The sequence below is a fragment of the Schistocerca nitens genome, chromosome 2 (assembly GCF_023898315.1).
Source record: "Schistocerca nitens isolate TAMUIC-IGC-003100 chromosome 2, iqSchNite1.1, whole genome shotgun sequence".
In the NCBI taxonomy this organism is placed as follows: Eukaryota; Metazoa; Arthropoda; class Insecta; order Orthoptera; family Acrididae; genus Schistocerca; species Schistocerca nitens.
In genome coordinates this window covers 577586112-577600229 of record NC_064615.1, presented here as the reverse complement: position 1 = coordinate 577600229, position 14118 = coordinate 577586112, and the positions used below count along the sequence as shown (strand labels likewise).

General features: G+C 42.5%; 1 protein-coding gene across 1 annotated transcript in view; it reads left to right on the top strand.

Moving 5' to 3' along the window:
* LOC126236624 (dnaJ homolog subfamily C member 3) overlaps window positions 1-14118 on the top strand; it is an 83741-nt gene that overhangs the window by 47190 nt on the left and 22433 nt on the right. Inside the window, exon 5 of the mRNA XM_049946069.1 lies at window positions 7972-8115. Coding sequence (XP_049802026.1) covers window positions 7972-8115 — 144 coding nt within the window. The remainder of the gene's footprint in view (window positions 1-7971; window positions 8116-14118) is intronic.

Sequence of the window (14118 nt, the reverse complement as noted above, 5' to 3'; positions counted from 1 at the left end):
AAGTGGACTCCCTGAGCAAGATGCGGTCGGGTTCGTTGCTGATTAAAACTACTTCAGCTGCCCAATCTGCGGCCCTTCGTGCCTGTACCCATCTTGGCACAATTCCTGTGTCTATTACCCCTCACCAGTCTCTAAATATGGTCCAAGGTGTGATTTTCCACAGGGACCTCATCCTTCAAACTGATGAGGAACTTCGGGACAATCTCGCACGGCGGGGTGTTCACTTTGTTCGGCGTGTTCAGAAGGGTCCTAAAGATAACCGTATTGATACTGGTGCCTTTATCCTGGCCTTTGAAGGGGATACCCTTCCTGAGAAAGTTAAGATTATGGTCTATCGCTGTGATGTGAAGCCGTACATCCCACCTCCTATGCGGTGTTTTAAGTGCTTGCGTTTTGGCCACATGTCTTCTCGCTGTTCCCAGGACCCTCTCTGTGGTGACTGTGGACGTCCACTCCATGAGGGGAGTCCCTGTGTTCCCCCTCCTGTATGTGTAAATTGTCGTGGTAGTCATTCTCCACGTTCACCAGATGGCCCAGTTTATAAGAAAGAAAAAAAGATCCAAGAGTATAAGTCCCTCGATCGTTTAAGCTACACAGAGGCCCATAAGAAATATGCACGACTGCACCCTGTGTCTATGACATCAAGTTACGCCTTGGTTACATCTTCCCCCCTTCCCCCCCCTTCCTTACCCCCATCCCGGACCCCACTCCTCCCCCCCTCCCCTGCGGCTCCCACACCTTCTCCTCTGGGTGCTGCTCCCCCTCCCCAGCCGGAGAAGTGTCCCACTCCTTCGGCGTCTGCCGGTCAAGGGCGCCTCTCCCGGGATGCCCCTTCCCGGCACCTTCCAGGTCAAAGGTCTGCTGCCGCGCGGCGACCGCGAGAGCCGCGGTCTGTCGGCCCCCAGGTCGCCCGGTCTCTTTCTGTTCCTGATCTTGCTGCAGCTGGCTCCTTTATGCCACACAGCCCTCCTCGATCTCAGCCTGAAAAGAAGAAGAAACATAAGTCCCGGGACAAAGAGCCTCTGGTGTCACCGGAGGTCCCTTCCCCGACTTCACAACTGGATTCTGACCTGTCGTTTATGGATGTCGCCCCCTCCTTGTCTGTGACGGGTGGGGACCCGGCAGTATGACTGGATTTAGCGTGTTCAGCCCTCATTTAAACCATCGTTCTGTGGTTCTCCAATGGAATTGTAATGGCTACTATCGACACCTTCCGGAATTGAAATCCCTTCTTTCGTCCTACTCTGCAGCTTGTGTGGTTCTCCAGGAATCACATTTTACTGATGCTCACTCACCGACCCTCCGTGGGTTCCGTGTTTTCTGTCGCAATCGGGTCGGACCCTTGCGGGCTTCTGGTGGCGTTTGTACGTTGGTCCGTACCGACATTGCTTGCACGTGGATTCCTCTCCAAACTACGTTGGAAGCGGTTGCTGTTAGGGTCCACTTAGACTCTGCAGTCACCGTTTGCAATCTTTATCTCCCTACTGACAGGGCTCTTACACCTGCTGCCTTAACCACCCTTCTTCAGCAACTTCCTCCTCCCTTCCTCCTCCTTGGGGATTTTAATGCTCATCATCCTTTGTGGGGCAGTGCCTTTCCATCTAGACGAGGTCTTCTTATAGACCAATTTATTGCAGACCACGACCTGTGCCTTCTTAATGATGGCTCCCCTACTCATTTCAGTGCTGGTCATGGTACCTTTTCTGCCATTGATCTTTCTCTTTCTTCTCCCTCTCTCCTCCCTTCATTACACTGGTCGCCACACGACGACCTTTGTGATAGTGACCATTTCCCGTTGATTCTCACGCTCCCTTCGCGCTCCCCGATGGACAGGTTACCTCGTTGGTCTTTCCACCACGCCGATTGGCCTCTATACACTGCACAGGTCGAGTTTTCTCCCTCTTTGTCGGGTTGTATTGATGACGTCCTACGTGACGTGTCTGACGCGATTGTTCGCGCTGCTAACGTTGCTGTCCCGCGCTCATCTGGACTATTTCGTCACCGGCAAGTCCCGTGGTGGAGTCCGGCCATTGCCATTGCCATCCGTGATCGCCGTCGAGCTTTGCAACACTTCAAGAGGCACCCATCCGTAGCCAGCCTTACTACTTTTAAACGCCTTCGCGCTAAAGCCCGTTATTTAATCAAACAGAGCAAGCGGATATGTTGGGAACGATTCGTTTCTTCCCTTGGTTCCACTGTCCCTCTGTCGCGGGTATGGGCTACACTTCGTTCTCTCCAAGGTTGCCATCGGCAGTCCACCCTACCAGGCCTTCACCTCCCAGATGGCATTTGTACGGACCCATTAGTTATCGCCGAACATCTTGCGACCCATTTTGCAGTGGCATCGGCGTCAGCCTCCTATCCCGCTGCTTTCCTTCATCACAAACAGCAGGCTGAAGCTCTCACCTTATGTTTCACCACTTGTGAGTCAGAATCTTATAACGCACCTTTTACTGAATGGGAATTTCTTTCTGCTCTATCTTCTTCTCATGATACGGCCCCTGGCCCAGATTCCATTCATAACCAACTGCTTCAACATCTCAGTGCTCCACAACGGCAACATCTTCTTCGGGTGTTTAACCGTATCTGGCTCCAGGGTGACTTCCCTTCTCAGTGGAGGGATAGCATTGTGGTTCCTGTCCTTAAGCCTGGTAAGAACCCCCTATCTGTTGACAGCTATCGGCCAATTAGTTTGACCAATGTTGTTTGTAAGTTACTTGAACGGATGGTAGCCCGTCGGCTCACTTGGGTCCTCGAATCTCGGGATCTATTGTCCCCTTACCAGTGTGGCTTTCGAGAGGGACGATCTCCAATCGATCATTTACTTCGCTTGGAATCCGCAGTTCGGCAGGCTTTTTCCCAGCGCCGCCATTTGGTTGCAGTGTTTTTTGACCTTCGCAAGGCCTATGACACGGCCTGGCGCTATCACATCTTACTAACCCTTCATCAGTGGGGTCTTCGGGGCCCACTCCCGAATTTTATCCGCCAGTTCCTGATCCATCGGTCATTCAGAGTTAGAGTTGGTACTGCTTTTAGTTCTCCACGGACCCAGGAGATGGGCATCCCACAGGGTTCTGTCTTGAGCGTCCTTCTTTTCCTCATTGCTATCAATGGACTTGTGGCCTCTGTCGGTCCCTTGGTCGCCCCTGCCCTGTATGTGGATGATTTCTGCATTTGGGTTAGTTCCTCCTCGATGGCATCTGCAGAACGGCAGCTCCAGGTGGCTATACGGCGTGCCTCTGCATGGACCCTCTCACACGGGTTTCAATTCTCTCCTTTAAAATTGCGAGTGGTCCACTTCTGTCGCCGTACTACGGTCCACCCTGATCCAGAGCTCTATCTCGCTGCACAACGATTGCCTGTGGTTTCACAGTTTCGTTTCCTGGGTCTTCTTTTCGACAACAAGCTCACTTGGTTGCCCCATATCAGACTCCTGAAGGTAGGATGTTTACGTAAACTCAATGTCCTTCGCTTCCTTGCCCACTCCTCTTGGGGTGCGGACCGTTCTCTCCTCCTCCGTCTTTATCGTGCTCTAGTTCTGTCTCGTTTGGACTATGGTTGTCAAGTTTATGGTTCAGCTGCTCCTTCCACACTGCACGTGCTGGATCCAGTCCACCATCGTGGTATCCGTTTGGCCACCGGTGCCTTCCCTACTAGCCCTGTTGATAGTCTCCTGGTTGAAGCTGGGATCCCACCCCTTTCTGTTCGGCGGTCCCAGCTTCTGGTGTCTTATGCCCTCACTATCCGTTCTTCTCCCTCTCATCCTTCCTATTCTATCCTGTTCCCAGACCATGGACGTCGCCCACCCGACTCCCGCCCTCGGGCGGGTTTACCGGTTGGGCTGCGCCTTGCGTCTCTTTACCGTGATTTTCAACTTCCTTCTTTGTCCTGTCTTCCTCGCTCCCTCCCCTCCACCCCTCCTTGGTTAGTTCCTCGGCCTCGAATTCGGATGGATCTCCGCCGCGGTCCGAAAGATTCCATCCCCCCGGTGGTGTTTCGTTCCTTTTTCCGCAAAATTTTATGGGAGTTTCGGGATGCTGTTGTTTTTTACACTGATGGCTCTAAATCTGCTGATCATGTTGGGTATGCCCTCACGTCCTCTGTTGGAACGGAAAATCATCTGCTGCCACCTACATGTGGGGTGTTTACTGCGGAATTGATGGCAATTTCCCGGGCCCTTACCTTTATTAAACAATCCCAACACAACCGCGTTTTGTTATGTACGGACTCGATGAGTGGCCTTCTTGCTATTGACCGGTGTTTTTCGCGCCATCCCTTGGTCTCTGCCATCCATGACCATCTCGCTGATATTCACCGTGCTGCTTGTTCCATTGACTTCCTATGGGTCCCTGGCCATGTGGGTATCCCGGGAAATGAGCTCGCTGATCGTTTGGCTGGGGGAGCAGTTACTTACCCCCCATTTCCTGTAACCCCTCCTGCAGCGGATTTACGGCTTCACATCAAATCCCACTTCGCGCAGTCATGGGCCAATTCTTGGGAGGCTACTCCACTGTCTAATAAACTTCGTGCAATTAAGGTGACACCAGGCCCATGGCGTTCTTCCTTTCGCCTCTCCCGAAAGGACTCGACCACACTGTGTCGTCTCCGCATTGGTCATACCAGGCTGACCCATGGTTTTCTTTTGCGTGATGAGCCACCCCCGCTATGTGGTTGTGGAGCCTTCCAGTCAGTGGCCCACATTTTGGTTGAATGCCCCCTTCTTTTGGCTCTGCGTACTAAGTACAGACTCCCCCACACTTTACCTTTGATGTTGGCTGACGATTCCCGGATGGTCTCTCTGGTTCTCGGTTTCCTCCGGGAGAGTGGTTTTTATTCTCAGTTTTAAGGTTTTTAATCTCTCTGGTGTTGGGGCAGGGCGGTGAGTGTTTGGGTGTCTCCCACTGTAGGCAGTGTTTAGAGATTCCCGATTCACCTCCCTGACCGGAATCCTCTTTTCTTCCCCTTTTACTCTTTTTACCCTTTTTTAAGGCTTGGTTAGTCTTTTTATTCCCATACGTATTTTCTGCATTATAGCAGTTGTACCTTTTAAGTCACAGGTGGTCTTGCCTATGCTGCTTCAGCATAGTGTTGGGTTCGTTCTCTTGCAGACTTCCCTCATTTGTTTTTACCAATGACAACGTGACTGCCCTTTACGTTTTTTCCCTTTTTCCGTTTTATTGTTCTGACTTTTCTGAGATGTCCCGTTAGCAGAATGGAGTATATTTGAAACAAGGGACTGATGACCTCGCTGTTTGGTCCCTTAAACCTCAAACAACCAACCAATTAGACAAGCAGACCACTTTGTGCTTTATAACAGGAGAAGTTTGTGTCGTGTCATCATTACCATTTTGTATTGATAATCTCTTGTAATAAAACAGATACTAACATTATTTCAGGGCAGCAAAACTGAGATGATAAAATAAATGGAAACCTGAATAAAATTCATCACTATCTTTTCAATATTGTGTTTGTTTCACGAATGTGCATTCAAAAGCGCGCGCATGTTCGCGCGCACACACACACCTTGTGGTCTTATTTGGTTGCTAAAGGATTTTTGTCGCAAAGTCTAAACGCCACATTGCAGTGAATGCCCTTCCATAACTAAATGACACCCTCATGATGTTGTGCTTTGAAATATATGGTGGCATAGTAGAAATGATATTGAAAACACAATGGACAGACTTCATAATTAAGTTTTCCAGCTAACATAATATTTGATGTACACAGTTTCGCATCGACGCGCAAGTCGCTGAAGTTGTCAACTAAAAAGACTTGCACCAGCTGACTGGTCTACCTGGCGGGAGGCCCTAGCAACATGCACATTTATGTTTACAGCATGAGCAGCAATAAATTACAGTGCCTGTTCACTAAATAATGCACCTCAATTTTCTTAAGAGTTAGAATTTGACGACACTAACAGTCAACACTTCTTTTACAAGTACTACTTTCCTACATAGTCTCCATCAGTTTCTATAACCTCACATCAGTGTTGTGTAACAGTGCATATTTTGTTGGTGAAAGCTCTCGTCCTGTGGTCATTGTCATGTTTTGACTGCATTTAATTATGCTATAATCATCTTCAAAGTGTGCCCCACATTGAGAATCATTAAATGGCCCAAACAGATGAAAGTTGGAGGATGCCAGGAGTGGACTATAAGGGTGGATGAGGCAGTGATGGCCAACCAATATTGGCAATATGTTCTTGGCCCCTGATACTTGTGTGTTGGCATGCATAGTTGCATTGAACCAAGATTTCTTTTAGATTCTTTTTCAGACCAAACACATCAGAAATGGTTTCAAGTTTGTTCAGAGTCTTCACATATGCTTATGTATTGGTCGATCCTTTTGTCAACACATGAATGAGATTTACTTCATCATTATCCCAAAAGATATAATCATGACTTGCCAGCAGAGGGAGCTGGCTTGAAATTTTTCCTTTTTTTGTTATTGGGAGTGGTGCTACTCTTGTGGCTGACTTTTTATTTCTGGCTCAAAGTGATACACCCAGGTTTCATCCGTGACAGAATGATCTCTACAGTGGCCTCAAAATTCTCCGACAGGTCGTATGAAATGGTTCTTCTTTGAATCTTGTGGTCTGTTGTGAGCAGCTGCAGAGCCAGTTGTCAACTTGTGATGCGCCATTCTGCATGAATAATGATATCTACACGATTCATCATGTTGGGAGCTGTGGCTGTGACGGGAATTGTGAATGTCGCTGATCGTGGGGGAGCAGTTTCTGTACTTGCAGATGCTTTAACTCTCTCTACCCATTTCCAAACAGTATTTCTATCAACACTGCACACAATAATTTATGACTGCTCACCGTGGCAACCAAGAATTCAGTTACAACTGGGTGCTTGTAACTGGTATTTTGTGTAGATACCATTTTGGTGGTTCCTTATACTCTACACTCTGTCGGAATTGTTCAAAACTTCGCTTATGTGCAGAAGAAACATCGAATTTGAAGTGCCTAAAAGGAGATTTTTTTTTTCTGTATGTTAATTGCTGTAAAACAGATTGGGGAATTACTGAACGGCCCTCTTATAAGAACTGATTTATAGTATATCTTCTAAATTCCTCTCATGTGGCAGTAGGAAGACAATCTGGGCAGTGGTAATTTTTAAGTTTACTTGATGAAAATAAGAATCTATTTTAGAGATGACAGGGGTTGTACAGAGTGAAAACTAGACTTGTTTAGTAAACATTGCCTCCAGTGAAAGATATAATTGAGGTTAAGAGATGAAGCAATAGTGGTTAATGCCAAGGGAACAAGAGGGTAGGAAATCTATAAAATGGTTATTTTATAGAACATCACATTCCATGGTGTTAGCTGCCTGTCAGTGACCATTAATTGTTATTGTGCCATTTTTGTGTGTATGAACGACAAATTGGGTATATGTGCAGGCTGTGTATTCATCTTTAACTGCTTGAGCACACTGTAACCTTCAGCATTTGGATTTCAGTTTTAATTTCCTTAATTGTAATTTTTGTATTGTATTGCTTCTCTGCAGATTACTTTCACCTCTTGATTAAGGAATGCGATGTGATTACATTGGTGACCATTATTTGCTGCATCTTAATCGTATTTCTTTCCATTTAGGTTCTTGGCATTTAAGGTCCATTATTCACCTGCTGTTGTTTCATATATGACATCAGAGTTTCTGCTTTCATTGTACGCATTATTCCTATTGATTTTATAACAATTTTTAATTAAAGGGAATTTGTTAGATGTCTTAATGACATTCCACAGCCACATTTTCTATTTATTATTCTAAGTGCGCATTCCAAAAAGACGTTTTTCAAATATTGATAACATCAAATAAGATATATTATTTTTTTTATAAAGAGGTAATGTTTTAAAACATTTTTTTTGAAGTGATAAGTTGATGAAAGGCAATGATCGTATATTTCGTAACTTCTTTTGTTGGAGATGAAAAATCATGCTTGTTGTTAAATGACAGTTTGTTTCAGCTCCAGGAGAATCCATTTAATGAAGAAGCCCTTCTTGGACAGAGTAGAGTGGAACCTGCAATGTATGACATACAGTTAGCAGAGAGATATGTTGAAATGGGTGAATGTAGTGCTGCGATTGACATCATCACTAAAGTAATAGAGGTAAGTCAGAGGCTGAGTGATGATGTAATTTAAGACCAATACACACAAAATTACAAGAGTCTGGGGTAACAATAAATAAATAAATTGTAATGGATTAGTAGAAATTGAAATGTTACAGGAAGTACAACAGCAAGTGGAGATGGTAACAAGAGAACAGATTAAAGACGTAGTCAGATTGGAGAGAACCGCATTTAAGGAAATGGGCGAGAGAAAAAGAGGGGGAGGGGGGGATGGGGGACATCAAACTAATAAGTGTTGATGGAGGGAGTGTGGTTTTTTTTTTTTTTTTTTTTTTTTTTTTTTTAAATATGAGTTTATATCTATATCTCAACAGTTCTGTTGCTAGTTTGAAAATGCCCAGACATTTGTTGAGAATGAATGAAGATACAATTTAGTGCTGTTCAGTTCTAGAATTGTTTGACAATTTTTCTAAAGTTATGTGATGATTGTAGAAGTAAAGGATTTTTAAAAAAATGTGGATGAGCATATAAATAATTTAAATACACCCTAATGTTGTACATAATGATCATACATGCTTTTGCAGCTGTCTTGCAGAATATTTTTATGAGCATTATGTATAAAATCTAGACAGCAGTGATATTGATCATATTGATACAGGTTAATAGGTAGGGAAACATTTTATGAGCAGCTTATTAAAATCTGGAAGATAACTGCTCAGTGAAATAATGAAGTGTTGTGACAAGGGGAAGGCCTCAGACACATCCAACTGATTCGACTCAAAAATTTGGCAGGTCGCTTGTGTTCAACCTAAAACAATGGAATCTAAGATATTTCGGGTCAAAACCCCTGAGTTTTTGAGAAAATCACCCCTAAAGGTTATGACAAGCAATCGACTCAAACTTGGAGGGATCGATAGATAATTGTAAATAGAGCATTTTTCATTATCAGGTATGGGGTCCGCAAACGCATACTTTTCCAGAAATCGAAGTAACAAACATTTACAACTGCCCCTTCTGTACCCACATGCTAAACGCTTTTCACCAACAGCACTGATAGCACAACAGCCAAGGTAAGTGACTGGGAATTAAAGAACCCGGGTTCGAATCTCGAAGAAACCTAGTGAATGTTCTTCTTTTCGTTTGTATTTTTCCATGTCTCAATTAATAGGGATAGGAGGGTTAATAAGGTAAGGAAATCAATAAGTAATGATAATAAGTAGGCAGGCATATAAATTTCTCAAACCTCTTGGGATAGTAAACAACTAAAATGTTACTCCAGGTGCTTTACAATGGCTCTTCCAGTCACTGTTCAGTGTCCTCACTTTTCTTCTAACAGCTAGATGGATGGTACTTGCCTTGTAAACATTCAAAACAAATATACTCACGGCACCAAGAACATATAATGAATGCTATCTTTTGACAGCTACACTGTTCCTTCCGAAGAGTCAGCGGAAAACAAACTTGGTTTACATTTAAAAATATGTCTTTGTCAGGAATTAATTTTGATGCTGTAAACAAATGTCACACGGTTGGCTATCTGTGATCCCTCGTGAGGAATTCGCAGCACTCGTACTCGGAGTTCTTTTCATATGACAACGCTTAAAAGTTTAATGCTTTACTAACTCATGGCGTTTGGGAAATTAGTTTGCCTACCTTATTATTATCATTCCTTATTGATTTACTTACCTTATTAACCCTGAATATGGAAAATATGGAAAAATACAAACAAAAAGAATAACATCTGTTAGGTTTCTTCGAGATTTGAACCTGGGTTTTCCGATTCTCAGCCAGTTACCTTGGCCGGTGCGCTATCGGCACTGTCGGTGAAAAGCGTTTACCATGTGGGAACAGAAGCGGCAGTTGTAAGTTTCTTTCCTCGATTTCTGGAAAAGTTTGCGTTTGCGGACCCCCATACCTGATGATGAAAAATGCTCTATTTACAATTATCTATCGCTCCCTCCAATTTTGAGTCGATTGCTCATCATAACCTTTAGGGGTGATTTTCTCAAAATTGTTGACCCAAAATATCTTGGGAGTCCTTCGTTTCAGGTTGTACACAAGCGACCCGCCAAATTTGAGCCGAATCGGTTGGCCATGTCTGAGGCCTTCCCCTTGTGAGTGGAAGTCTGTTCAGAAAATGAGTGAAAAAAGTCTTAGACAATCTTAGCTGTAGGAATAATGCTCAGATCACATCTGGATGATGCAATAATAATAATAATAATAATAATAATAATAATAATAATAGTGATGGTGGTGATGAAAAAGAATAAATTGGTCCAGAGGATTTTTGATGATTGTTGTTGAGATTGTTTCTGAAAACATATTTGTTTCCCACTAATGTTGTTGTGGGAGAATATTTGACTTGAAAGCAGAAGCAGCTATTGAATAGTATTGTTGTGAATGTGTGGATTTATTGTGAAGAAGAACCAACCTCAGAAAGTGAAACGGTGAATCTGAATCTAGGCAAATGCCCAGTGAATTTAAGTGTGCATATGTCCTGATGTGAGCAACTACAGCAGGTACAGTGCACACATTGACCTGTTGTAGTTGTTCATGTCTCAATAGCCATTAAATAGACATTCCTTTTGCCTGACTTGGTGAAATTGTACATATTAATTTCTTACAATTTTCTTATTTTCAGTAAAATTTATTTATAGAAAAAAAGGTGAAGTTGTGGCAGATTTCTAAATACTTAAGGTGAAGCTGTAGCAGAATTCTAAAAACATTTGGCACACAGTTATTCTCCATTGATATAATATAATTAAGTGTAGTATACTGTGTAAAGAAAGAAGTGGGCAGATTCTCAGGTGAAGATGCATCCCATGGGACTGGGTTGCAAGACTTCACATACATTGTAATACAAGAACTATGATTTCTGTCAGGAAAATGATTAATTGCCTGTAATTGCAATGTAGAAGTGGAAAATGTGCTGATTGAAAATAGTCATAAGTGGCTTAAAGTGAGCTGCTGCAGCAGACTGTCAGAAGCTAGGTTGTGTAACTATTTAAAATAGAAAACTGTATTAATCTTTAGATATGAGTGTTGGCGATTTCAGATAAACCAACATGCCTATTTTGAAATAATAAACCAACGTGCTAGCAAGGAAATTGTAATCGATGGGTTACTGGAAGGATTTACAGTGCACAAATTGATTTGAATTTAAGACATTGTTGTCTAGGTTGTGAGTTGCCATTACATTGACTCTGTACCCTGGTGACCTCTGTCCCATGCATGGGAATATACATAATGAAGGAACAAGTGCAGGTTCTAGACACATGAATGATGACAAATGGAAGTTTTGGTCTGGTCATGAAGCATACTGGGATAGCTGCAGTTGCTAAGGTGATCACTCACGACAAGCAGGAAATCCAGAGTCAAGCCTCTATCCGGCACAAATTTTCGATGTTATTTCATTATACAGCTGAAGATTGTCAATGTTCACTACTGCGAATTCATTTCATGTGTTCACTTCTTCATGGAATGAGTGGATAGGGAAAGATAATTTATTACATAGATTTTTCCTGTGATGATGTGAATAATGTCTATGCTAAAGATGATAAAGCAACAGAAGCAAAGTATTTGTTATGCTCATATGACACATGGTGACTTCAGTTCTCAAGCAACCGGCTGGTAGATACACATGTACAATGTTTGGCAGTTGCATAGGGAAGTATGTGGTTTTAACATACATTGTGTTATGTTGAGGCAATATTTAATGGCAAAAGGCACTGGCAAGTGGTTTGTCCAACAACACATGCAACAATACTAATGATGGCCTCCAGAGGTAAAAGGCCATCATTAATTGACTCAATATAGTTACTGATAGCTGCTATATCTATATTACTAAATGGCTAACTTGGTTCATGTTCGCATATCCCAGTTGCAGGTTGCCTATCTAATGACACCAGAGGCAACAAAAATTTGATTTTAAATATTTCATATAATTGTTGGCTGAATTTAAACATTTATAATGTAAATTCTAAAGGTGGCAGTGGTAAAATACGGAGCGAAAGTCTATTTGCAATTTGTACAGATACCAGATGGCAGTTATAAGAGTCAAGGGGCACGAAAGGGAAGCAGTGGTTGAGAAGGGAGTGAGATAGGGTTATAGCCTATCCCCGATGTTATTCAGTCTGTGTATTGAGCAAGCTATAAAGGAAACCAAAGGAAAATTTGGAGTAGGAATTAAAGTCCAGGGAGAAGAAATAAAAGCTCTGTCGTTTGCTGATGACATTGTAATTCTGCTAGAGACAGCAAAGGACTTGGAAGAGCAGTTGAATGGAATGGACAGTATCTTGAATGGAGGATATAAGATGAACATCAACAAAAACAAAATGAGGATAATGGGACGTAGTTGAATTAAATCAGATTATGCTCAAGGAATGAGATTAGGAAATGACACTTAAAGTAGTAAATGAGTTTTTTGCTATTTGGGAAGCAAAATAACTGATGATGGTCGAAGTAGAGAGGATATAAAATGTAGACTGGCAATGCCAAGAAAAGTGTTTCTGAAGAAGAGAAATTTGTTGACATACAGTAGAAATTTAAGTGTCAGTAAGTCCTTTCTGAAAGTATTTGTATGGAGTGTAGCTATGTATGGAAGTGAAACATAGACAATCAAGAGCTTAGACAAGAAGAGAAAAGCAGCTTTTGAAATGTGGTGCAACAGAAGAATGCTGAAGATTAGATGGGTAGATACTGAATAGAATTGGGGAGAGAAGGAATTTGTGGCACAACTTGACTAGAAAAAGGAATCGGTTGGTAGGACACATTCTGAGGCATCAAGGGATCACCAATATAGAACTGGAGGGAAGTGTGTGTTTGGGGCATGGATAAAAATCATAGAGGGAGACCAAGAGATGAATACAGTAGGCAGAATCAGAGGGATGTAGATTGCAGTAGTTACTCAGAGATGAAGAGGCTTGCACAGGATAGAGTAGCATGGAGAGCTGCATCAAACCAGTCTTTGGACTGAAGACAACAACAACAACAACAACCTGCTCATTAAGAGTTAAAGGTTTACCAGAGTACTACAGGTATTACAGTCAGAAACTGTGTATATGTTTTAAGGCAGCATAACTAACTGCCTGCAAGTACCCAGACTACGTTCATCCAGTATTTGAGAATGAGAGCGCTTGGTGACCTGCAACAAACTTTACAAATAATTTCAAACCTTTATGAAACTTTTTCTTGCTAACATCTTCCACAAAAAGCTGAAAGGAAATTTTATCACTTACTACGTTTTTGCTGTTCATGCAGTAAGGCATGACATTTTTATTTATTACTTCTTTACTGCCCAACTCCGTACCCAACACATTTTTCAGACATTCACATATACCACTCAATTTACCTGCAAAATTACGTCTTAGTAATACAGATAGTTCAGGAGATATGACATCATAGACATTGAGATGTGTGAAAAAGCTGCTATTGGTTAAAGCAGAGTGCAGGTTACGCAGACTATACTTGTCCAAATGTTTGAAGCTGTTTCATATGTGGGAGTTTCATTGTTTAAAGACCGCAGGGGAGTGTGTTAGTAGTATTTGGAATATATGCATATCACAATTCATCCTCTCAATAAATAAAATATCCTCTGCTTTTGTTAATAATTGCAATAAATGTAATAATGGGAATGGAGTTGGTTGGCTTGAGGTATATCAGTGTCACCACCATTTATAGATGAATGAATGGTAGTGGAAAGACAAGAGAAGAGCAGATATTACCAGGAGTGTAAAGAACAAAAAATATTGTTGTAGGTTTATATTTCCACACTCTCCACATATATGTTGAAAACACAAATGTAGGTATTTTTCTGCCTGTTGAATAATTTTTTGTTACAACTAATTTTGATTTACATTGATCATCTTGATCTTAGTAAGAAATGGAAAAGCTTTCTGACTTTTAAGTGTTTCAGGTAACTGGCAGTCAGTTACCTGAAACACTTCATAATGGTGTCGGAGATGGTGACTGCAGGAGTCTCCAATCTTCTGGGCTTCATCAAATGATGAAAACTCTGGGAGCACAGTTTAAGACATTAGTTGTG